This window comes from Diabrotica virgifera, chromosome 4 (genome assembly GCF_917563875.1).
Source record: "Diabrotica virgifera virgifera chromosome 4, PGI_DIABVI_V3a".
Classification (NCBI taxonomy): domain Eukaryota; kingdom Metazoa; phylum Arthropoda; class Insecta; order Coleoptera; family Chrysomelidae; genus Diabrotica; species Diabrotica virgifera.
The window spans coordinates 41,184,396-41,209,925 of record NC_065446.1 but is presented as its reverse complement, the minus strand read 5'-3'; the positions used below and the strand labels follow the sequence as shown (position 1 = coordinate 41,209,925).

At 32.7% G+C, this 25,530-nt stretch overlaps 1 protein-coding gene across 5 annotated transcripts in view; it reads right to left on the bottom strand.

Annotated features, from left to right (window-relative positions):
• Positions 1-25,530, bottom strand: part of LOC114325503 (uncharacterized) — a 154,635-nt gene that overhangs the window by 92,061 nt on the left and 37,044 nt on the right. For all 5 annotated transcript variants that reach the window (XM_050648168.1, XM_028273561.2, XM_028273562.2 and 2 more), the window contains exon 3: positions 3,801-4,002. In XM_050648168.1, coding sequence (XP_050504125.1) covers positions 3,801-4,002 — 202 coding nt within the window. The remainder of the gene's footprint in view (positions 1-3,800; positions 4,003-25,530) is intronic.

Genomic DNA, 25,530 nt, shown 5'->3' with positions numbered 1-25,530 from the left:
ATACCACTGTAATAATATTGTTGCTAAACAGGTAAATTTTCATTGTATACCGGGTGTTCCAATCAAACTGTGTTTTTTTCTCAAAGTTCGCATCACCCTGTGAAATATTCTAGCATTTATAAAATACTGAAACTAGAACCCAACTATAGCCTCATAGACCAGGGCTCATCTGTAAAAATATTAGTACATTTGGACGTTGAGAGGTGACTCAAATTTTTTTGCAGAAATTGCTTGAAAATAGCTCAATTAATAATATTTGAATTATCCTCCCACTCAAAAAAGTCCGGAACATTGTTTAAATAATCAAAATATCAAAAAATTAAGGAAAAATTCGATTTTTCTCTTGATTTTTTGATTATAACTTTAAAAGTATTCATTTCCGAGAAAAGTTGTACTGACATAAAAGTTGCGTAATTAAATTTCCTATAATGTAGAATTGGTTGAAAATTTAAAAAATAGTCACCCTTGTTGCAAAATAGCAATAATTGTGAAAAAAACATACAAAAACAAGTATTCGCATTTTACGTTTTTCAACCATTTATGCTACACTTAGGACCATCGTATTTCACCCTGAAAAACTTTATGATACAGTAAAACAATACTGTAAAGTTCATTAAGATCGGCTTAATAGATTTTGCAAAATAAATTTTGCAATCCAGCTTTCGTAAAAAAAATTCATTTTTTCAAAATGTTACAGGACTGAAAATAAAGAAGATAGCAAGTTTAAAAATTTTTTGCATATAAAAGTGTACTGTACCTTTCATTTGCAATTTTGCAAAATTGAAATCGATTAACACCACGACGTCAGGAATTTTTTTAAATAAACATTAGTTATTGGTGCTACGCGCAGGACAGCGGATAGTTTGCTCTGATTGGGCATTCCAATGACCTTTGATAATGATTGATACATTTTAATTTTTATTACATTTCGATATAGATAAATAAATTTGTTTATTGCAAAATAAAAACACATACTCTATCCTTTGAAATAACACTTTTATTAGCAAAAACTTTCTTTGTTCATATGTTTTAACTTAAATAATAAAAGTTTATTATTTTTAAACATATGCAATTGTTTAAACAATATTTCACAAACAATAATAAAATTAGTTTGTTTTTTGTGGAATTAAAATATTAAAATACAACAAAATATAGAGTAAGAAAATAATATATTAGATAAAGATTGGAAGAAATTTTGGTGGAAATCAACTTGTGTGAATCGAACACCGCTGTCCTGCGCGTAGCACCAAAAATTATTCTTTATTTCAAAAATTTTCTGACGCCGTGGTAATTAATCGATTTTAATTTTGAAAATTGCATATTAAAGGTACAGTACACTTCTATAAGCAAAAAAAATTTCAACTTGCTATCTGCTTTATTTTCAGTCCTATAACATTTTGAAAAAATGAATTTTTTTTGCAAAAGCTGGACTGCAAAATTTATTTTGCAAAATCTACTGAACCGATCTTAATGAAATTTACAGTATTGTTTTACTGTATCATAAAGTTTTTGTGGGTGAAATATGAAGGTCCTAAGTGTAGCATAAATGGTTGAAAAACGTAAAGTGCGAATACTTGTTTTTGTATGGTTTTTTCGCAATTTTTGCTGTTTTGCAATTAGGGTGACTATTTTTTAAATTTTTAACCAATTCTATATTGTAGGAAATTTAATTATGCAACTTTTATGTCAGTACAACTTTTCTCGAAAATGAATACTTTTAAAGTTATAATCAAAAAACGAAGAAAAAAATCGAATTTTTCCTTCCATTTTTGACATTTTGATTATTTAAACAATGTTCCGGACCTTTTTGAGAGGGAGGATAACTCAAATATTATTATCTGATTTATTTTCAAGCAATTTCTGCAAAAAAATTTGAGTCACCTCTCAACGTCCATCTCAAAACAGATGCGCCCTGGACTATCAGGTTTTCTTAACATTCTGTTTTTTTTAATCATTCGTTTGTGTTGGATAATAAAAAAGTTAGGTACTGTAACAACTAGACATGTTCTTCATCGATACACGGTGTTTCTAAATAAGTGCGAAACATTTTAAGGGATAATTCTGCATGAAAAAATAAAGCGTATGTCCGCAAATGTTTCGTTTCCGAGATACGGGATGTTGAATTTTTCTTAAATTTTTCTTACAAACTGACGATTTATTTTATTGCTTTAAAACCAGCTGAGATATGCCAACGAAATTTGGTGGGTTTTAATATGTAGTTATTGCACATTTTTGACATACAATTAAAAATTTAATATTCACCATTAGCGCGCATACGTGTAATATGACCGATCATATTACCCGTATGCACGCTAATAGTGAATATAAAATTCTTAATTTTATGTCAAAAAATCCGAAATAACTAGCTCTTAAAACCTACCAAATTTCATTTGGATATCTTAACTGGTTTTAAAGCAATAAATAAATCGTCAGTTTGTAAGAAAAAAATCAACATCCCATATCTCGGAAACGAAACATTTGCGGACATAGGTTTATAAAGCCAACTGTCATTATTTTTTCATGCAGAATTATCCCTTAAAGTTTGTCGCACTTATTTAAAAACACCGTGTATTGATGAAGAACATGTCTAGTTGTTATCTAACTTTTTTATTATCCAACATAAACGAATGAATCAAAAAGCAGAATGTTAAGAAAACCTGATGCTATAGTTGGGTTTTAATTTCAGTATTTTATAAATGTTAGAATATTCCACAGGGTGATGCAAACTTTAAGAAAAAAAACACAGTTTGATTGGTACACCCGGTATACAATGAAAATGTACCTGTTTAGCAACAATATTATTACAGTGGTATTGTTAAAGAATCAGGTTATAACAAGTTCAAAAAATCACTTAAATCGGCCAACAGGTTTATTAAATATGAGACATCAAAAATGACCAAATTTTTAAGTGGGCCGATTGCTATGCACGTAAGTTTATATTGAAAATCATAATTTGGGAGTGCTCCTTGTAACATTGAAGGGTCTTGGTTTATTTATTTCTACTGCATCTTGATTGTGAATTTAGTATAGTAGAATACCTTTTTCAGATTCGTGCAAAGCTTCGATAAATATTCTTTCAGAGTAGAGATTGAAATTTAGAGGAGACAAAATACAGCATTGCCTCACTCCACGCATGATCTTCATATTATATTCAGTGTGTTTACCTTCAACTCTGAGATTTGTGGTCTGATTCCCTTAAAGGTTTCTAATTATTTTCAGATCGTGGTTGTTAATTCTTGCTTCTTGTAATATTTGCATTTGCACTGCAATTTTCGTAATTGCTTTTATCTCTTTTTTTATGAATAGTACTGAGGTTATGATGTTTATCTCTCCATAGAAATTTCGCTTGTGTGTATGGATTCTTGTACTAGTTGCCGAAGATATTCTATAATTTGTTCGTTTCATACTTAAACAATTTTGCGGTCCAGGTGTTTTGTTCCTCTTCAGCTATCCCGCTTTACATACATTTTTTAATTCTGTAATTCTTCTGTAGTTAATCTTGTTTACTAGCCTATTATTGCAATTCACAACAACCTAATCTAAAATTATTTCTGTAAAGTGCGTAAAATACAGAAGTGATAACATCATTAAACAACTTATAATAACCATAGGAGCAATCAAATTAAGGTAAACACTTCAAAAATTCTACGAAGTTGTATTGCACTTACTCGTATAGAGACTTTTACAATATTAACAGATGCTTTCTTGGGGACTGTTAAAATTTTTGCATGATTTTAAAATCGTAAGATAAATAAAAATACAAGAGATACAAGAACAATTTCTTTATATCTAATTCTTACCTTATATTTTGTGACGTCTTCCATTCTGGCAGTTTTCCCATCACTCACGCAGGAATGGAAAAAACTTGGTGCTACACTAACTCCTAAAGCTTCGCTAGTCATACCAGTAGCTGCCTTTTCGCTATTCGAAGCTATTACCCTGAATGTACCAAACAACAGTACCAATAGTCTTTGTGTATATACTGGCAATGAAATAATGATTCTGTAACAAAGTAGATGAAATTTAGATAATATTAAAAACAAATAGAAATATGTAAAAGTTACATAATCTAGTTACTAGAGAGTGGACTCTCTCTATAACGAACACGGATATTACGAGATTTCGCTTATAACGAGGTACACTAAATGTCCCATGATATTCCTGTTGAACTATAACACCTCTATAACGAGGCATATTTGGTTATAACGAGGAAAAATTAAATCGAAGAATATTTGTTTTTTACCTATTTTTAGCGCAGTAATGGATATAAATAAATACCCTAACTACCTGTATATAGAAATGCCCAACACATGTGTTATTATCGAGACCAGTGCTGTAATAAACTTCACCGCCTGTAATAAACTTCTTCCTTTATCTACCGATATTGAATATTGTAGGAAATTTACAATTTATCTCTCATTGTTCAGGTCGACCATCGACACCTAATAAACTACGTAAGAGGCATCAAAACATTTCAATATTATTGTAGTGTGATATAACGAGATCCGCTTATAACGAGGTAATCGCCATTTCAGTTCTCGTTATAGAGGCAGCCTACTGTAATATAGATAGCCTTATTTACATAATAGATTGGTTAAGAACACGGCTTTTCTAAAAATAACATAGTTTAAAATAGACAACTTAGAGATCTGATAGAATCACCAAAATAGAATCAGACGATAATATCCGAGAACCTAGATTTAGGTACAACCTTGGCACGAGGTAGCTTTTTAGAAACAGTAACATGAAGGCTTCCTCTATTCTGTCAATATTAGTTAGATGTATAACGATTATGATGACGTTCTTCCATAATTCTTGTTGCTCCTTTGACATTAGTTCTACGTGTTTCTCTTTTATGTTGTTCCTACTGCATCTGGATGTTGATCGGTCTCTATATTTCTTTCCTTCCGGATTTCCCTGGATAATTAGCCATGGTCCTGTAAATATTTAACTAGAGAAATGCCGTAGGTTGTTAACCTTAAGAACGAATTATGATGACGTTCATCCAGAGTTCTTGTTGCTCCTTTGACATTAGTTCTACGCGTTTCTCTTTTATGTTGTCCCTACTGAACCTGGATGTTGATCGCTCTCTACCTTTCTTTTCTTCCGGATTTCCCTGGATAATTAGATGTGTTCCTATAAGTATTTAACAAAAGAAATGTCGTAACCTTAAGAACTAATCATTTGTAGCTATGTAAATTTAAGAGAATGAATTCTGTATACAAAGTCGACTACTTAGAGCATTTTCTGACAGTCAAACTTCTAAAAAAGACGACAAAGAGGGAACGATAAGAACAAGATAAAGAACAAAAGGTGTATTTAATAGTATAGTTCACAACCACCAAATCAACAATATTATGGTATATTGGTATAATGAATCATAACTGTGTTAATATTATGCAACTAAGGCAATAATCTTATCGTATGTTTTTTAACTTGTTCTATAAAAAAATATATTCCATCAACGCAAAAATAAACAAAGCCATCGCTGTTATTATCGGTATTAATATTATAATCGAAAATAGTCCTGGATCCCGCGTAACAAATAAAAGAGTATTAAGAAGATGGGTACGTATTTTCGGCTGCAATGCTATTCAAATGGGGATTCATTTTTTTCGAATCCTGAAAAAACTAATAAGTATTTTTGAAAAATTTAAACGCAGAATAAAAGATTACGTTATTAGCGAGGGCCGAAAGTCCCTGAGAACTTCTATAATGTTTATTTTAATAAGTTACAGGGGTGAAAAGCTAAGAGAAAATTTAGTGGAATTTTTAATTTCAAATATCTCATTCAAAATAAACTTTTTATTTATTCTAAGGGACTTTCGGCCCTCGGTAATAATTTAGTATTTCATTCTGCATTTAAATTTTTCAAAAATATTTATTGGTTTTTTCAGGATTCGAAAAAAATGGACACAATGTCCGTGGTAATATTTTCCAAATCTATCTTTGTCTTATAACGCACTCAGTCGAATAGAATATTGTCAGCGTATTGTCAGTCAAACAGTGACAATTTTAAATATTTGACATGGCATCGGGAATATTTTGAGTTGTTGATTAAATAATATTGATATACATATAGTGTAGATATTTGATAAATAATTGATATAAGGCCCTGGGTACATAATTCGCAAATATCCCTACTTTTTCTGCCTTAACACGGCAAATTACGTGTAGTAAAATTCACACTGGTATGGATATGTAAACATTACTATAGTTTATTTTTTAACCAGCAGGAGTACACTAAAAAGACAGATTCACACCCAAGAAAGTCATTAGAATAATAACCAAATATATCTTCTTTTTGGTTGATCTAGTCGGCCCTCAACGGTAATCCATAAATATTATATTAAATTAATACGTCGCTAAAAAGTTCAAAAAACAACTGCTTTTTATATAAAAGCAGACTAACAATCTAAAAATTAAAGGAATAAGACAGAAAACACAAAAATCGCCTATATAACTTAATTAACCTATGAAACGTCACTAGTGTCAAAATTTGATAAATGTCATTAGTGCCAAAATTTTAAAACAATGGAGTAAACTTGTCTGCGGTTGGACCAATTACAAACAACCATTACAACGCGATAAACTTGAATCACTCCTCTTGGTTAAAAAACAAACCAAAGAATGTCATTCTACTTGAAAATGTCATCATTAACTTAAAGAGATGGCTTTTGAATGTTCTTGGATAACTGTTATTTATTGTATAATTACAAATTATTAATTCAGTTAATAAATGTGATAATTTTTTCACTAACTATCTATTCAGTGATGGTAATAATCTATATGTACAAGAAAAACTAATACTCAATCCAGAAAAGAGGAAAAGTGTTAAAGTGATTTTTTAATAATATACTGTTACTATGGAACGCTTACAATTTTGAACATCTTTAACAACAAAATACTTGGATCACAGAATACAGTTATGAGCGCGCTAATAACCGGCAAAATAGCTCAAAAGATGGAAAATGTATTAAGTTGTGAGATAAAAAGAAATGCAACTAGTGGAGGTGGGATTTTATCGGTATTAACTTATGGTCCAAGAGCTGTGAGACATTTTTGAGTAGGTATTTTAGGCAACCTGAAAATTTTTCAGGGGACTCTTCCATGATAGCCTAATACAAAAATGCCGGTCTGGCTGGAGGGTAGCGGTTATTTTCCCCAAAAATCCCCCCCAAAGTTAAAAAAAAGGGTAAAAATTGTTATTACAAAAAATATCAGTGACGTGACTTTAAACTAAATTTAAATATTCAAATATAAAGAAAATAAACAAGCCAAGCGATTTGAGGGCGATTTTAACTCTGCAAGATACTTGCATGGGCGTCACAGGATTATTTTCAGGGGATGCATCTGAACTTCAGAAGATTTCATCTGAATCTGTACATACTATTAACGAGTATAAAATATACAACTATACATACATAGCTATGTATATTTCTTCCGGAGAGGGAGGTGCAATTGTTATTTTGACAGGGTATTTTTTAATATTAAAAATAAATATTCTAAAAAGACAGGTTTTTTTGGTGAAATTTTCCAACTGCCATGTCATCAAACAAATTACGCGTGCATATAAATGAAAAGCGCTATAGGTAAGCAGCACTGTGAGAAAGGGCGTATACCGATAGCTGTTTGCGTCCTCTGTTCTAGCGGAGCGAGTCCGTTTGCTCGAGAAAAATCACGTGACCTGGCGATACCCATGTTGTTGTGCCTCGAAACGTTAGAGTAATTATTATATATTACAGTTTTTTAAGTAACTTTTTCTTAATCAAAAGAAAATAATACGTACTATACAATAGATTTTGCAAATATGATAGAAAAAGACAAATTTATTATTATAAATATATAGGTAAAAAAGTTTAAAACTATAAGCTAAATAAATTCGGTGTCCGAATCTTGTACTTCTTCTTCAAACTCCTCATCTGAGCTTAAATATTCATTCTCTTCTTCTTCCTCAGACTCGTCAGTCGAAGCCTGCACAATCACGGGCGCATCTGAAGAAAGACTTGCCATTGTTGAGATGTGGTGTTATCGAATAATGTAAAAAATATCATGGACACAACATGTAGCAAACACGGAAACATTAAGAAAGATGAAAAAGGAAAAAGAAATACTCAACAGTATGAAGGAAAAAAACGAGCTACTTTGGTCATATACTAAGAAATAAAAAACCTGATGTGATTGGTTATATAAGGAAAAGTATTAAGTAATGGTGTCGGTCTTGACGGTCCAGTTAGCTGGGGCTCAGTCGATCGACAAGTTTAGTGGATTTGCGATTTGCGGTCGCTGGTTCGAGCCTCAGCTAGGTCATGAAATTTATAAAAGGCCAACGCCGTAGTATAAAACTCAATAGAGTCTACGGCTTGGTCTGGAATAAACTGGCGTCTGATCGGCCTATGGAGGAGCGGTACGGGAAGGGATAAGGGCTTCCGGCTTGGTGATACTCCTCCATAGATCCCTACCGAAGGGCGTTGACGCCTAAGAACGGTGTATAGATAGATTAAGTAATGGTTATATTATAAGTAAGAATACGTAGCAACTCAATTAATTAATCACTAATTAATTTTTATTTAACTCTAAATACATATTACAACTATTTATAGATCAGGTAGAAGAGGAATCTGAGTCTCGAGGGGAGTCTGACGAAGAAAAAGAGAATGAATATTTAAGCTCAGATGAGGAGTTTGAAGAAGAAGTACAAGATTCGGACACAGAATTAATTTAGTTTATAGTTTTATACTTTTCTACCTATATATTTATAATAATAAATTTGTCTTTTCTTATAATATTTGCAAAATCTATTGTATAGTCCGTATTATTTTCCTTTAATTAAAAAAAGTTACTTACAACAACATGGGTATCGCCAGGTTACGTGATTTTTCTCGAGCGAACGGACTCGCTCAGTTACAACAGAGGACGCAAACAGCTATCGGTATACGCTCTTTCTCACACTGGTGCTTACCTATAGCGCTCTTCATTTATAATGCACGCGTAATTTGTTTGATCACGTGGCAGTTGGAAAATTTCACCAAAAAAACCTGTCTTTAAGAATATTTATTTTTAATATTAAAAAATACCCTGTTAAAATAACAATTGCACCTCCCTGCCCGGAAGGAATGTACATAGCTATGCATGTATAGTTGTATATTTTATACGTTAATAGTATGTATAGATTCAGATGAACTCTTCTGAAGTTCAGATGCATCCCTTGAAAATAATGCTGGGACGCCCATGCAAGTATCTTGCAGAGTTAAAATCGCCCTCAAATCGCCTGGTCTGTTTATTTTTTTATATTTGAATATTCAAATTTACTTTAAAGTCACGTCAATGATATTTTTTGTAATAACAATTTTTACCCTTTTTTTAACTTTGAGGGGGATTTTTGGGGAAAATAACCGCTACCCTCCAGCCAGACCGGCATTTTTGTATGAGGATATCATGTAAAAGTCACCTGAAAAATTTTCAGGTTGCCTAAAATACCTACTCAAAAATGTCTCACAGCTCTTATACTATTATAATTTACATTACCATTATGGATAGTTTCCACCTTTACACCTTTAAACGTCAGCTAGTTAACTTCGGTCATAATTCTAAGTATAACGTTCTTTCAAACCTAGTTTTATTAAGTTATGTATGTCTTCTTCTTCTTTTGTTTATTGGCCTCTACCTGCATGGGTAATTGGCTAGTCCATCGTCTTGGAATAAAGGAAAAATCCCTTATTCACCTAGAATGTAGAGTTGATATCGGACAAGTACAACAAAGGTAAAAACTTTTCTCATACAGGGATAACTGCCAACCATTACACAATCTGCTTCTACTTCTTCTTCTCGTTCTTTAGTTAATTGGCAATTTTGAATTGTCATGGGAGAAATACAACAAAGGCAAAAAGCTTTCTAGCTCAGGGACAAGTGCCAACAATAAAGGAAGAAGAAGATCATTACAAGATTGCGTAATGTGGCATCGGTTAGTTAAAGTGAAGAACCCAGATGATTACAGACTGTTTATACAAAAGATTGTATTGTTATTTTACCCAGATTTGAATTATCTAGTCGTATGTAATTTTTGACATTATTTGAATTTGAAATTATTTATTATTTTATCCATTCATTTCCAATATTTTACTTTCCTCATAACTACGTATGACGTTAACATGACATTAACATTTTTTTTTGATTTCGCATAAAGTAAAAATCAATTGAAGACAATAAAGCAAAATAAAAACAGTTTAATTAGTAGTAATTTTTTATTCTAAAATTAACTTAATTTCTACCATGATTTTAGACGTCTCGCATTCACTCATGTCACTACAGAATTGTCGAAGGTTGTTTCAAATCCCACATTTGTGACTTTTTTGCAATAATTAAATATTAAAATTTGAAATTATTGAGTTATTAACTCTAAATTGTAGATGATGGGATTTTTCTTTTATTCTGACAGGATGAGCTGGCCAAAATACCCATGCAGGTAGAGGCCAATAAACCAAAGAAAAAGAAGACATACATAACTTGATAAAACTGAGTTTGAAGGAACGTCATTATGTAGAATTAGAATTATGACCGAAGTTAACTAGCTGACGTTTAAAGGTATAAAGGTGAAAACTATCCATAATGGTAATGTAAATTATAAGTTAATACCGATAAAATCCCACCTCCACTAGCTGCATTTCTTTTTATCTCACAACTTAATACATTTTCCATCTTTTGAGCTATTTTGCCGGTTATTAGCGCGCTCATCACTGTATATTATACTGATGTATTATTTGCTTGGATTTTCCACAAATAATACACAATAAATAACTTTTTATTAAGTTCACGTCTTAAATCAATTATTTATCAAATATTATTTAATCAACAACTCAAAATATTCCCGATGCCACGTCAAATATTTAAAATTGTCACTGATTGTCACGGTCTGACTGACAATATGCTGACAATATTCTATTACTGGGAACGACTGGGTGCGTTGTAAGACAAAGATAGATTTGGAAAATATTACAACGGACTGAATTTCGAATCCTGAAAAAACTAATAAATACTTTTAAAAAATTTAAACGCAGAATGAAAGACTAAATTATTACCGAGGGTCAAAAGTCCCTTAGAATAAATAAAAAGTTTATTTTGAATGAGATATTTGAAATTTAAAAATCACACTAAATTTTCTCTTAGTTTTTCACTTCTGTAACTTATTAAAATAAACATTATAGAAGTTCTCAGGGACTTTCGGCCCTCACTAATAACGTAATCTTTCATTTTGTGTTTAAATTTTTCAAAAATACTTATTAGTTTTTCCAGGATTCGAAAAAAATGAATCCCCATTTGAATAGCATTGCTGCCGAAAATACGTACCCATCCTCTTAAGACGTGAACTTAATAAAAAGTTATTTATTGTGTATTATTTGTGGAAGATCCAAGCAGAGAATACATCAGGATAATATATTCTGTGATCCAAGTATTTTGTTGTTAAAGATGTTCAAAATTGTAAGCGTTCCATAGTAACAGTATATTATTAAAAAATCACTTTAACACTTTTCCTCTTTTCTCGATTGAGTATTAGTTTTTGTTGTACATATAAATTATTACAATCAATGAATACATAGTTAGTGAAAAAATTATCACTTTTATTAACTGAATTAATAATTTGCAATTATACCAATAACAGTTATCCAAGAACATTCAAAAGCCATCTCTTTAAAGTTAATCATGACATTGTCAAGTAGAATGACATTCTAGTAATGTTTATATATCCATACCAGTGTGAATTTTACTACACGTAATTTGCCGTGTAAAGACAGAACAAGTAGGGATAGCCGTAAAATATTTGCGAATTATGTACCGATGGCGTTAATAGAAGCTGAAAATTTGTTAATAGCTTAACAGTGTCGAGTCGGGACAAACTTTGATGTATAGGAACACTGGAACAGGGGAATCTTTAATAATTGTGGAACGTGATAAACGTGTCATCCTAACGAGTTTATGATTGTGAAAACTAGCACGCTGTTTTTAAGTTTATTCAATAGATAACGTTATACATAGTGATGAGCGTGCTAATAACCGGCAAAATAACGCAAAAGATGGAAAACATAATACATTGCGAAACAAAAAGGGATGAAACTAGTGGAGGTGGAAATTATCGTTATAAACGTATAAATTAACATTACACAGTTTCCCATCTTTAAACGTATCAGAGGAGTATGACAACTGTCACTGTAACAGTAGAATTTTATAAAATACTCCTGTCACAGACATCTAAAGGTGGGAAACTACGTAATGTAATGTTACTTATTTATATGTTTATAACGATAATTTCCACCTCCACTAGTTTCATCTCTTTTTGTTTCGCAATGTATTATGTTTTCCATCTTGTGCGTTATTTTGCCGGTTATTAGCGCGCTCATCACTGTATAATACATGAAAAAATGTTTGTCCGACAAAAATGTTGAGCATTTTAATAAGTCCGACACGTAGAACATGTCAAATGACAGGAATTATGTTGGTGATAAATAGCAGTCTGATTAGGTAAAGGTTTTAGCCTGAAAGGGTAAAATATCAATTGGAAGTTCTGTGCGACAAAATTCATGGGAAGTTTTCGTAGTCCGATCTTACAGGTAGCTGAAGAAATAGTAGGAAGATATCAGTGCGGTTTCCGTCCTAATTAATCAACAACGGACCAGATATTTACAGTGAGGCAGATCCTTGAAAAAACTCTAGAGTTCGGCGTCGACACCCACGACATATTCGTGGACTTCAAAGCCGCATACGACTCAGTTAATAGAGGTAAACTTCTACTTGCTATGGTAGAATTTAAAATACTGCTTCATCTTGTCCAATTAACTGAACTTACGCTCACAGGAGCAGAGAGCGTGGTAAAGATCCAGAACGATTTCTCAGCACCCTTCCATTGCAAAAATGGACTAAGGCAGGGTGATGGACTATCTATCGTGTCTCTTATTTAACCTGGCATTAGAAAAAATAATTCGAGACTCCCAAATTAATACGAATGGTACTATCTTTAACAAATCAGTACAAATTGTCGGACACGCAGATGACATATAAAATCATAGGTGCCGGCATCGGCGCGTCAGCTACTATTTCACACAATTTTTGACGGGACATGGATCGTTCAGGAAGTTTACTCATCGTATAGGGAAAACCGTGGACGATCTATGCCCTGAGTGTGGAGTAGTGGATGACGCGCAGCATGTCGTCTTCGTGTGCCCTGCATACCAGGCGGGACGTACCGAGCTGCAGCTGGGACTGGGATCCCCTCTAGGCGAGCCTCACGAGCTAATTGATAAAGCTATCAATAGCAAGAGAGACTTCGACCTGATCATTGCTTTTGTCACGAAAACAATGAAGCACAAAGAGGAGAAAGAGAGGCGACTGCAAGCGGGATGACCGTCTATTTATTTATGTTTTAACGTTTTTATTTTTGTGTCGCAGATGGCAGCCAGTGGGGGGAGGATCCTTTACATCCAACCTGCGCTGTCTGTCTTATTTTAACTAGTTTTACTTATTTATTTATTTTATCTTGTTTTATCTCCTTATTTACTTCTTCACTCTTATTTATACAATATTTATCATTTTAAATCAATTTTATTACTCAAATGTGTTGCGTGTTGTAAGCGGTAGTCAGCAGGGGGAGGACCTTTTACATCTAACCCATGCTGACCGCCTTTTTATTGTTTTGTTTACTTTCTGTTTTGTCTTGTTTTTTTAGTCTGTTTTTTGTTTTGTATCAGGTAGTGGGGGAGGATTTTTACACCCAACCTCACTGACTGCTTCCTTTTTAACTGTAGAATGAATGGGTATGAGTGTGAGTGCGAATTGATGAAAGCACGAATGTTTGGAGTTGCTCGTAACTGTCGACTGGTATCCTTTTGCTAGTTCATGTTTGATTGGGGGCACCCCGGTCGCCCCACCCGCACATGGGCTGCACGGGACGGTCGTCTTCACCGACCGGTCTTTGTGCGGGGTGTGTGCGGGACGAGGCGGCTGGGTGGCCGCTTAATCTACGGAGTGCACGCAGAGGGTGCCCGGGGGGAGTTATGAGTAAGGTCGACGGGTCAGACATGCTCGCCAAGAGCGGTTCCAGACCTGTCGGCTGGAGGAAGAGGAGGTGAGTTTAGTCGGTAGGCGGTTCGGCACGGTGAAGCGTGACGGATCGAATCCGACACACCTGGGACACCTTCCCAGACGGTCTTTTGAAGATTCTCACCTCCCAAAAAAAAAAAGATGACATAAAATCATAGGTAGATCTAAAGAATCTCTGACTGAAGCATTTCGGTCGTTAAGAGCATCTGCACAGAGAATGGGGCTAAATATAAATGTTCAAAAGACCAAATATATGTGTTGCACTAGGTCAAGCATCCCGACACCTACAAGAATAATAATTGACGACCTAGAGCTGGAAGGTGTTGACACCTTCATATACCTAGGCTCGCTGCTAACTAAAGACAACAATGTCAGTGAAGAAATTAAAAGAAGAATAGTGCTCGCCAATAAGTGCTACTATGGCTTAAGAAGACAGATGGCCTCAAAACTACCTAGAAAAATTAAATTGACTGTCTACAAAACACTAATAAAACCAGTGCTAATATATGGCTCAGAAACTTGGTCACTTACTCAGAATGACCAAGAACTGCTCAAACGTTTTGAGCGAAAAATTCTAAGACGAATATATGGTGGCATAAAAGAACAAGGTTTGTGGCGCAGGCGTTACAACTTTGAGTTGTATAGAAATTTTGGAGAACCTGACGTACAATTCATTAAGGTAGCCCGCTTTAGACGGATAGGGCATGTAATCAGGCGAGAGGAAGATGCCATAGTCAGAAAAGTTTTTGACCGAAGAGGGCCGATAGGGCAACGAGCAAGAGGAGGACCGAGACTTAGGTACCAAGACAACCTAGAAAATGATTTGAAATCTATTGGAATTAGAGCATGGAGAAGAGTTGCCAGAGACAGGGACGAATGGAGGATTGTTCTGAAGAAAGCTTTGGCTCATAAAGAGCTGTAACCCCACTGATGATGATGATGATAAGTTTAATGAAAGGGTAAAATATCAATATGTCCGACAAAATTCATGGGAAGTTTCCGTAGTCCGATCTTACAGGTAATGCCTGTAAAAAGACGGTACCGGGTTGCCTTCAACATGGAGATCTCTCCACAATCACAATAGCATTGCTTCTTTCATTATCAAAATATACTTTCTGTACAAAAGGAAAAAACTAACATTTAAATTAAAAAATCAGTATATCAGTTCTGTGAAGCTTGTCCAACCCAAGGTCCAATTCCGAAATATTACAAAAACGTATCCCCAAATATTCAATGTATATTGCAAGTAATAAATTAAAATTATTTTGAAATACAGGGAAAGGAGGATGTATCATTCATGGATGGATGGATTTTTAATCCATTTAAGTAGTCTAAGACGGAAATTCTATTATAAATTATTGTTTTAACATTTATTCTTTTAATCCATAAATGTATTAAAAAACCGGCAAATTAAAAATCTATTTTTACCTCAAAATATCTAAATTAATCACGGCAATAGACCAGGACACTTAGAACAAAAAATACCGGAATAAATCGATTTATCGACTTTTGCGATGTGTTCAGGATGATGTCAGGAAAAAAGTCTACAATAGATAAATGGGTTGAAATGCATTTACAGTGCATAAAATGCATTCAAAAGTGCAGGAACCTGTCAAAATCAGTTCATTAAGGGCCCGATTTTATTACTCGGAGGTTTTTGGGGTCGCTGAACATGAATACGCTATCACAACGGATCCCCGGAGTATCTGGTGCCCAGGGTCACTGCTAAAACACGTCATCTTCTGGAGTTTTGAAGGTTTTCGGCACCAAAGTTGATGCAAACAGATAACTTGCAGGTTTTTGGGGTTGCTTAACACAAATACGCAATCAGAACCGACCCACGGAGCACCTGATGCCCAGAGTCACTGATAAGGCATATCATCTAATGGTTTTAAGGCATACCATCTTATCTTTCAAGGATTTTCGGGACTAAATTAATGCAAACAGTATACTCTGGGGTTTTTGAGGTCGCTTTTGATGCCCGGGGCGTACATGCATTCACCCTGGGCTCCAGGTGCTCCGAGGGTCACTTCTGATGTCATATTTGTGCTCATCAACCTCAAAACCCTACTAGTAATGTGTTTGCATCAATTTAGTGCTGAAACCCCTCGAAACTTCAGATGACGTACCTTAGCAGTAACCCTGGGCACCAGGGAGTCGGTTTTGATGACGTATTCATGTTCAGTGACCTCCTCAAAACCCCCGAGTAACAAAAGCGGTCCCTTATACCGATTTTGTCACGTTTATGCACTTTTGGGTGCATTTTATGCACTGCAAATGCAATTATGTATTTCACTATGGCAGGAATGCCAACCTTCTGACGATATCAATTCTTGCAATGTGTGGCCTGGCATTACCATGCATAAGCATAAAATTCTCCACAAAAAAATATGCAGTATAGCAGAGTTGCCGTGTACCGAGAAATTGATTAACTTCGTATCATAACAATAGGGCTTTCCATCGATTGTCATTTGTTTCGAGCTCCTGTCATATGTTGCATAATCTGTGTATAATATTAATACAGGGTGAGTCATGAGGAACTGTACATACTCCTACCTCGTATAGAGGCCCCTATGGGGAATAACAAATGCCCATTAAAAAGTGTCTGCTCCCATTGTTTAATAATATACAGAGCGAGTTTCGCATTTTGACAGAAATTTATATTCGTCATAATTTTTGAACGGTCAGATCGATATGTCTCTTATTTTGGTCAATCGTTACACTATTACCACCTAATCAACTGATTTATTCAAACTAGAAAAAAATCAGGTCCGGCTTTAAAAAATTAGTTCGTTTGGGTCTTAGAAAAAATTTCACCCTGTATACGCTTTTTGAAAACTCTAATATTAATTTTACAAATTAGACAAATAGGCAATTAAAATGACAGATTTATTTTTTCCCCACACGATTGCTTAATTTTTTATAAAAAAATCAAATTTGACTATGAAATAAAAATTTGGTAAAGTGAACCATAGATTTAAAAAAAATTAACTTTTATTACAAAAATTTATTTTTTTAAACAAATATTTGATTTATGTTACCACCCAATCAACTGACTTATTTAAACTAGAAAAAAATCAGGTCCGGCTTTAAAATATTAGTTCGTTTGGGTCTTAGAAAAAATTTCACCCTGTATACGCTTTTTGAAAACTCTAATATGAATTTTACAAATTAGACAAATAGGCAATTAAAATGGCATACTTATTTTTTCCCCACACGATTACTTAATTTTTTATTAAAAAATCAAATTTGTCAAAATCGCAATTTTACCGTAAAAATAAAAAAAAAATAAACAACGTTTTTCTTAAAATTAAAAGTTTCACCATTTTTTTTTTTTTCTATAACACGTCTAGATCTAATACTCCCCATAACACTTCTCTTTGGACTCTATAGTTTAACATAGACGTGATCAAATAGATAAATTTTAAATTTTTTCACTTAATTTTTGCGATTTAACTTTGCAATTCACGAAGCTGCACTTTTTATTTTTTTAAATTCATAACTTTTACGAGAAGAAGACTGAAAGTCTACAACAATATTGTCATAGTATTCACAATGGTAAGAGATATGTGCTGTAAAAATTTCAAAAAAAAAATTTAAATGGAACGTTGTAGCGAGTTAAACCGTGATTTCATCTTTTTTTTTTTTCATTTTTAGGTTAAAATTCCGATTTTGACAAATTTGATTTTTTAATAAAAAATTGAGTAATCGTGTGGGGAAAAAATAAATATGCCATTTTAATTGCCCATTTGTATAATTTGTAAAATTCATATTAGAGTTTTCAAAAAGCGTACACAGGGTGAAATTTTTTCTAAGACCAAAACGAAATAATTTTTTAAATCCGGGCTTGATTTTTTTCTAGTTTGAATAAATCAGTTGATTGGGTGGTAACATAAATTAAATATTTTTTCAAAAAAAATTAATTTTTGTAATAAAAGTATTTTTTTTTAATCTATGGTTCACTTTACCAAACTTTTAATTATTAATAGTAAAATTTAATTTTTTTTATAAAAAATTAAGTAATCATGTGGGGGAAAAATAAATATGGCATTTTAATTGCCTATTTGTCTTATTTGTAAAATTCATATTAGAGTTTTCAAAAAGCGTATACAGGGTGAAATTTTTTCTAAGACCCAAACGAACTAATTTTTTAAAGCCGGACCTGATTTTTTTTAGTTTGAATAAATCAGTTGATTGGGTGGTAACATAAATCAAATATTTGTTAAAAAAAATTAATTTTTGTAATAAAAGTAAATTTTTTTAAATCTATGGTTTACTTTACCAAATTTTTAATTCATAGTCAAATTTGATTTTTTTATAAAAAATTAAGTAATCGTGTGGGGAAAAAAATAAATATGTCATTTTAATTGCCTATTTGTCTAATTTGTAAAATTCATATTAGAGTTTTTAAAAAGCGTATACACGGTGAAATTTTTTCTAAGACCCAAACGAACTAATTTTTTAAAGCCGGACCTGATTTTTTTTAGTTTGAATAAATCAGTTGATTAGGTGGTAATAGTGTAACGATTGACCAAAATAAGAGACACATCGTTTTGACCGTTCAATAATTATGACGAATATAAATTTCTGTCAAAATGCGAAACTCGGCCTGTATATATTATTAAACAAGGGGAGCAGACACTTTTTAATGGTCATTTGTTATTCCCCATAGGAGGCTCTATACGAGGTAGGATTATGTACAGTTCCTCATGACTCACCCTGTATACACGGATTATAAGACATAATAATATGTTAGAAGCTCAAAACAAATGACTGTTAATGAAAAGCCCTATTAAATGATGTGATTAATGTTAAAGGAAACGACATATACGATACTAAAAGCTAGTAAGAGTTCTGTTTTACTCGCAACTTGTGTAATTTAATGTAAAAGAATTGCTTCTTCTGTTATTTCCTTTCCTAGCATTCTATTTTTATAATTACCAATAAGTTGTTTTTTAGGGCAAATTCTTTGTTGGGTGAATTTAATGAAAAAATTGCTAGAACAGATATCTAAACAATGATTTCCAGAAGTGAGTAATCAATTACACAATATCGAAAGGTAGACACAACATATTCCGATGTATGACACATCTAGACAAATAACATTCAACAAACAGTATCTGTTGTTTTTTACTGAACTAACAACACAAAAATTTTTATTAAAATTATTTGTGTACAGGATAGAAGTCACGTCCACCTTTTACATGATTCAATACCATGCATCAACAACGCCACTCTTCCTCTTAGAAACAAAGAACGCATATATTTTAAATATATGCATAAATAATGATTGCTCTTTCAGTACCAATATTGATATGTTAATTAATACCATAATTAAAAAACAATACAGTAAGTATAAGTGGTTAGTACATCAACCACATTCTCGTGGTATCAGGGGCGTCATTTGGGCGTCCAGGGGGGGGGCATTTGCCCCCCCCTGGCCCTAAAAAATGACTGAAATTTACAAAAAATACATCAATATTCATCATAACATCATATATAATGTATTGTATATATAGTGCTTGCCCCCCCCCCAAACAAAATTTCAAATGACGCTCCTGCGTGGTATTCAGGTATAATGATTTATAATGAAAGTTTTTACAAAAGATCACTAGATGTCGCTTCTGAAATTTCCACGCTTCTTCCTCTAGCGTCGTATCTATTGATTATATGAATTTAAAAACAATTACATATGAATAACTCTTGCCTCTCACTTCTACCCGGAACACAGATTGGGCACTTAATTTTAATCGGTAAACACTCAAAAATATTCGAGAAAATATACGTCAAAAAGCTGAAGTCGATAACAAAAATGATGCACTTAATTCCAGACTACCAATTTGGATTCCGAAACAGACATGGCACTATCGAATATGTACATAGAATAACTTAATTAATTATAGTTAACAAGATTAACGATGACTTCCAACAAAAACGTTATTGTTCTGCTGCATTTATTGATATGTAACCAGCATTCGATAAAGTTTGGCATATTGGACTCTTCTACAAAATTAATAAGCTACTTCCATATCCCCACTTCCTGTTACCAAAATCATACCTAACCAATAGACACTTCCTTGTCAGGCAAAACCAAGAATACTCTTCTCTGAACGCCATTAAATCAGGGGTACCACAGGGCAGTGTACTCGGACCTATCCTGTATTTGTTGTACACAAGTGATCTTTCTACTACATCGATGGTTACAATAGCCACATTTGCGGACGATACAGCTGCTCTCTCTTCACACGAAGACCCAAAGATGGCATCAAGACAACTTCAACTCTGCCTTAACAAGATACAAAAATGGCTGTCGAAATGGCGCATGAAAGCAAATTAACTAAAATCTACATATGTAACATTTACACTCCGTAAAGAAACTTGCCCACCAGTACAACTTAAGAACAACAATTTACCTCAAGCCGAAGATGTAAAATGCTTGGGAATCCACCTAGACAGAAGACTAACATGGCGAAAACATATTTTCACTAAACGCAAACAGTTAGGACTAAAGCTAAGCCGTCTATACTGGATTACCGGCAGAAACTTCAAGTTGTCTCTAGAAAACAAACTACTGGTCTACCTACAAAGCCATTATAAAGCCCATTTAGACCCGGTATCCAGCTCTGGGGAGCAGCTTCTAATAGCAACATAAATATAATACAGAGGTTCCAAAACAAGAGATTCTTGATGCTCCGTACTACGTATTACCCAACTACGTGATCCAAAGAGACTTAGCAATTCCAACAGTGCAAGAAGTGCAACAGTGAATATAGTGCAACATATCGCGAAAGAGTGTCTGTACATCCTAACGAGTTAGCCAAGCGGTTGTTTGAAGACTTACATGAACATAAAGAAAAAAGATTAAAAAAATTCAAACCAGGAGACTTAATTAATAGGTTTAAGTAATTTGTAATATACATTTTTTGTAAATAGTAAAATATTGTAAATAGTAGAGGTAATGCCACAAAGTTCGCAATACCTACATTATAAAACAGAGTGCTTAATGGAGCATCATGTACATGTCATAATCATTTATCAACAAAGACGCTTATTGTCATTACTGATAGATTGCAGAATAAAGGAGTTAAAAAAAATTTTAATCGGCTCAGTCCCTGCTGTGAGATGTTTTTGTCTACTATAAGTTTATGTAAATAATGTGCAGTTTTGTTTTGGCTTTAGTCCAGAAAGCCACTGCGCATCCGCTAGGGAAAATATTCTAATTCGTATTTTTTGCACAATCTTACTCAAAAAGGACTCCTTTTAACAAATTTCCATGTTGCCAGGACCAAAAGGTGGTCAAAAAATTTTTAAACGTTTTTTTTTGTTTTTTTCCTAAAATTATTTTTTTTGCATGGAAAAAAGTTTTTTTAGGTTTTTTGGATCATTCCAAACAGAAAAGGTCTTTAGTGACTTTTCTCTAAAAATGATAGTTTTTGACATAGAAGCGAATAAAAATTGAAAAATTGCGAAATCGGCCATTTTTAGTCCTCAAAAACTATGTGAAAAACTGAAAATTTGAATGTTGCCAAGGTAGGTAGATATTCTTTAAACATCGATTGATGAAATCCCTAAGAGTTTTTTGCAATAAAATATTCAAAACTTCTTTGTTTTTTTAATTGCTAATCAAGCGTGCGCGACACTATTTTCCACCGACAGTATGGTGCAAATGAAAGGAATGAATTCGTTATTTCGTAAACAGGCGACTTTAAGGAAAAATCCCGAAACAGGTCGATTTTTATTTTTAAGTTGTGATATTGTGGCATATATGATATACTAGTGACGTCATCCATCTGGACGTGATGACGTAATCGATGATTTTTTTAAATAAGAATAGGGGTCGAGTGCTAGCTCATTTGAAAGGTTCTTCAATTCTCTATTCAGTAATATAAACATTTACATAATTATTTATACAGGGTGTCCAAAAAAAATTTTTTAAATTAAATTATTTGACAAAAAAAGAAGTAGGACACCCTGTATAAATAATTATGTAAATGTTTACATTACTGAATAGAGAATTGAAGAACCTTTCAAATGAGTTACCACACGATCCCTATTCTCATTTAAAAAAATCATCGATTACGTCATCACGCCCAGACGGATGACGTCACTAGTATACCATATATGCCACAATATCATAACTTAAAAATAAAAATCGACCTGGTTCGGGATTTTTCCTTAAAGTCGCCAGTTTACGAAATAACGAATTTATTCCTTTCATTTGCATCATACTGTCGGTGGAAAATAGTGTCGAGCACGCTTGATTAGCAATTAAAAAAAATAGGAGTTTTGAATATTGTATTGCAAAAAACTCTTCGGGATTTCATCAATAGATGTTTAAAGAATATCTACCTACCTTGACAACATTCAAATTTTCAATTTTTCACATAGTTTTTGAGGGTTAAAAATGGCCGATTTCGCAATTTTTCAATTTTTAATCGCTTAATGTCAAAAACTATCAACTTTAGAGAAAAGTCACTAAAGACCTTTTCTGTTTGGAATGATCCAAAAAACCTAAAAAAAACTTTTTTCCATGCAAAAAAAATAATTTTAGGAAAAAAACAAAAAAAAACGTTTAAAAAATTTTTGACCACCTTTTGGTCCTGGCAACATGCAAATTTGTTAAAAGGAGTCCTTTTTGAGTAAGATTGTGCAAAAAATCTGAATTAGAATATTTTTCCTAGCGGATGCGCAGTGGCTTTCTGGACTACTTTGTTTACTGCAGTTCAGTTGCACTCATGTTATCCGATTTCCATAGATTTCTTTTTTTTTGTTATAGTTGCTGTTGATATTTGCTTTCAAATATTTTATGGAAGTTACCTGTTCTATTATTGTCCTTTGGCATAATACATTTATTGATTATCTTTGAAAATACTGAAATTTTAGTTTTGGAAACGAATTATATTTTGTAGTTCTTGTTCGTTGCTTGCTATTAGGGCGGTATCATCGACGTACCTGATGTTGTCTATGCTGGTTCCGTTAATCTTGATTCCACCTTGGACCTCGTCGAATGTCTCTCTGAATGTAGATTCCGAATATAGATTACAATAATAGCGGTGATAAGATGCAACTCTGTCGCACTCCTCGTCTGGTTATGTGCTTATTTCAATTGTTAGCGTTAGTTGCAAATATAGTTAGTCCAGAGAAATAAGATTTTTCTCGTGACACATCCCCCTCCAGGCCGAAACCAATTTTTTTGAGTAGTATGGACATCTACATTAATAACCTATATGTTTCCTGCAGCCGATTTTGATGATATACATAGTTATAAACAAATGAAGATCAAAAAACGCTAAATTTTCGCTTTTTTCGTCTATTACCGAAAAGTTAAGCACTTTAAACAAATTTGAGTGTAAGAAACTCATAAATCGTATAAAAAAATTCAATATGGCGTTCGCTGAATATGTCCATCCTTATTGGTTGCTTAGAAAATTGCAAAATAAATAATAAATTTTGAGTTTTTAAAAATATTCATAACTTATGTAAAAATTAACTTAGAACCTTCTTATTACACGGAATGCTGATACTTCTTGTACTTAAAGTATATTTTAAATTTCAAAGCAGTTGGTCAAATAGTTTAAAAGTTATTTAATTTGTTTATCCCAAATTCATTTTTTTTGCAACACTACAAGTCAGAAAATTATGAGGCTACAATCATACTTCGGACAGTTTATGAAAGAAGAACATTTATACTATTACCATTATTAAAAATAAATGACAAAAAATAATTTTAAACAGTGTAAAATTATTTTGAAAAAACATGTCGATTTTTTGCTTACTTATAAACAATTAGAATAACTTTTTAACCGTTACCTGTAGAAAAATTATTTTTTCATATTTAGAAAGACTGAATTTTTATACACATTTAGAAAGAAAAACAACTGTCCTAGGACAATTAGGGACAAAGTTAGCCCCCCCCCCATTTTTTTAATTCACATGTTTTTGCAAAATAATTTTGCAATACTTATAATTATTTTTTGTATTTTTTTTAATTAAATTAATACTGTAAATTTTCTTCTTCCATAAACTATCCAAAGTATTAGTGTAGCTTCATCATTTTCTGACTTACAGTGTTGCAAAAAAAATAAATTTGGGATAAACAAATTAAATAACTTTTAAACTATTTGACCAATTTCTTCGAAATTTAGGGTACGAATTAAGCACCATAAGTCTCAGCATTCCGTGTAATAAGAAGGTTCTAAGTTAATTTTTACATAAGTTATAAATATTTATAAAAACTCAAAATTTATGATTTATTTTGCAATTTTTTAAGCAACCAATAAGGATAGACATATTAAGCAAACGCCATATTGAAGTTTTTTATACCGTTTATGAGTTTCTTACTCTCAAATTTGTTTAAAATTCCTATTTTGTTAGTAATAGACGAAAAAAGCGAAAATTTACCGTTTTTTGATCTTCATTTGTTTATAACTATGTATATCATCAAAATCGGTTGCAGGAAATATATAGGTTATTATTATAGATGTCCATATTACTCAAAAAATTTAGTTTCGGCCTGGAGGGGGTTGTGTCACCAACAGGCTATTTTTTTCCCTTATTTATCTGAACTAAGTTCTGTAATGCGCTAGTCTTGTTCGTCAATTCCAGTTCTCAGAATTTGCGGGTGGGGAGGGGGTGGGTTTCTTTAAAATCTTAAATAGGAGTCCCCATTTTTTATTGCAGATTGGATTTCTTTGGAAATGGAAAACTGAAATGGAAATGGAAAGTCCCAACTAAAATGGAAAACTGATTTTTTTTGGTTTTAGGACCTAATCTTCACAACCCGATAGGTCCCCATAACGCTCGAATAATTGCAAATTTAGCATACTTGTCTTAATCTTTTTCTCATAGGAATCTTTCAGTGCGTCACAGTTTTTCGATTTCTTTCTAACGCATTAAATTGTATGTGACAGAAAAAAAGGCACGTCGGTGATTACAGACATTTATAACATTTATTCTAGTTGTCGATAGATGGCGCTATAATCGAAAAAAAAAATTATTTACGAATTATATAATACATCTAACAATAAAACACTGAAAACGTTTGTTTTCTATACTTCCACAAAATTTATTATAACTATGTGACTACAGCTGTTTCGGCAGAATGCCTATCTCAAGTGATTTAGTTTACTTCACTTGAGAAAGGCATTCTGCCGAAACCGCTGTAGTCACATAGTTATCCATCAATTATAATATATAATATATCTACGAATATAATCTGTATAATTTATAAGACTATACAAATCAAAGAAAATGCCATTTTATAAATGCAATAAACACAATTGATTTGTTTTTATGCCAAATTGCAAATAAAATGTGACAACTGTCAGATTTAACTAAAATGTCATGTTAGAATAAATGTTATAAATGTATATTATCACGGACTTACCTTTTTTCTATCATTTGTGACGCACTGAAAAATGTTGTTCTGAAGCTATTTCC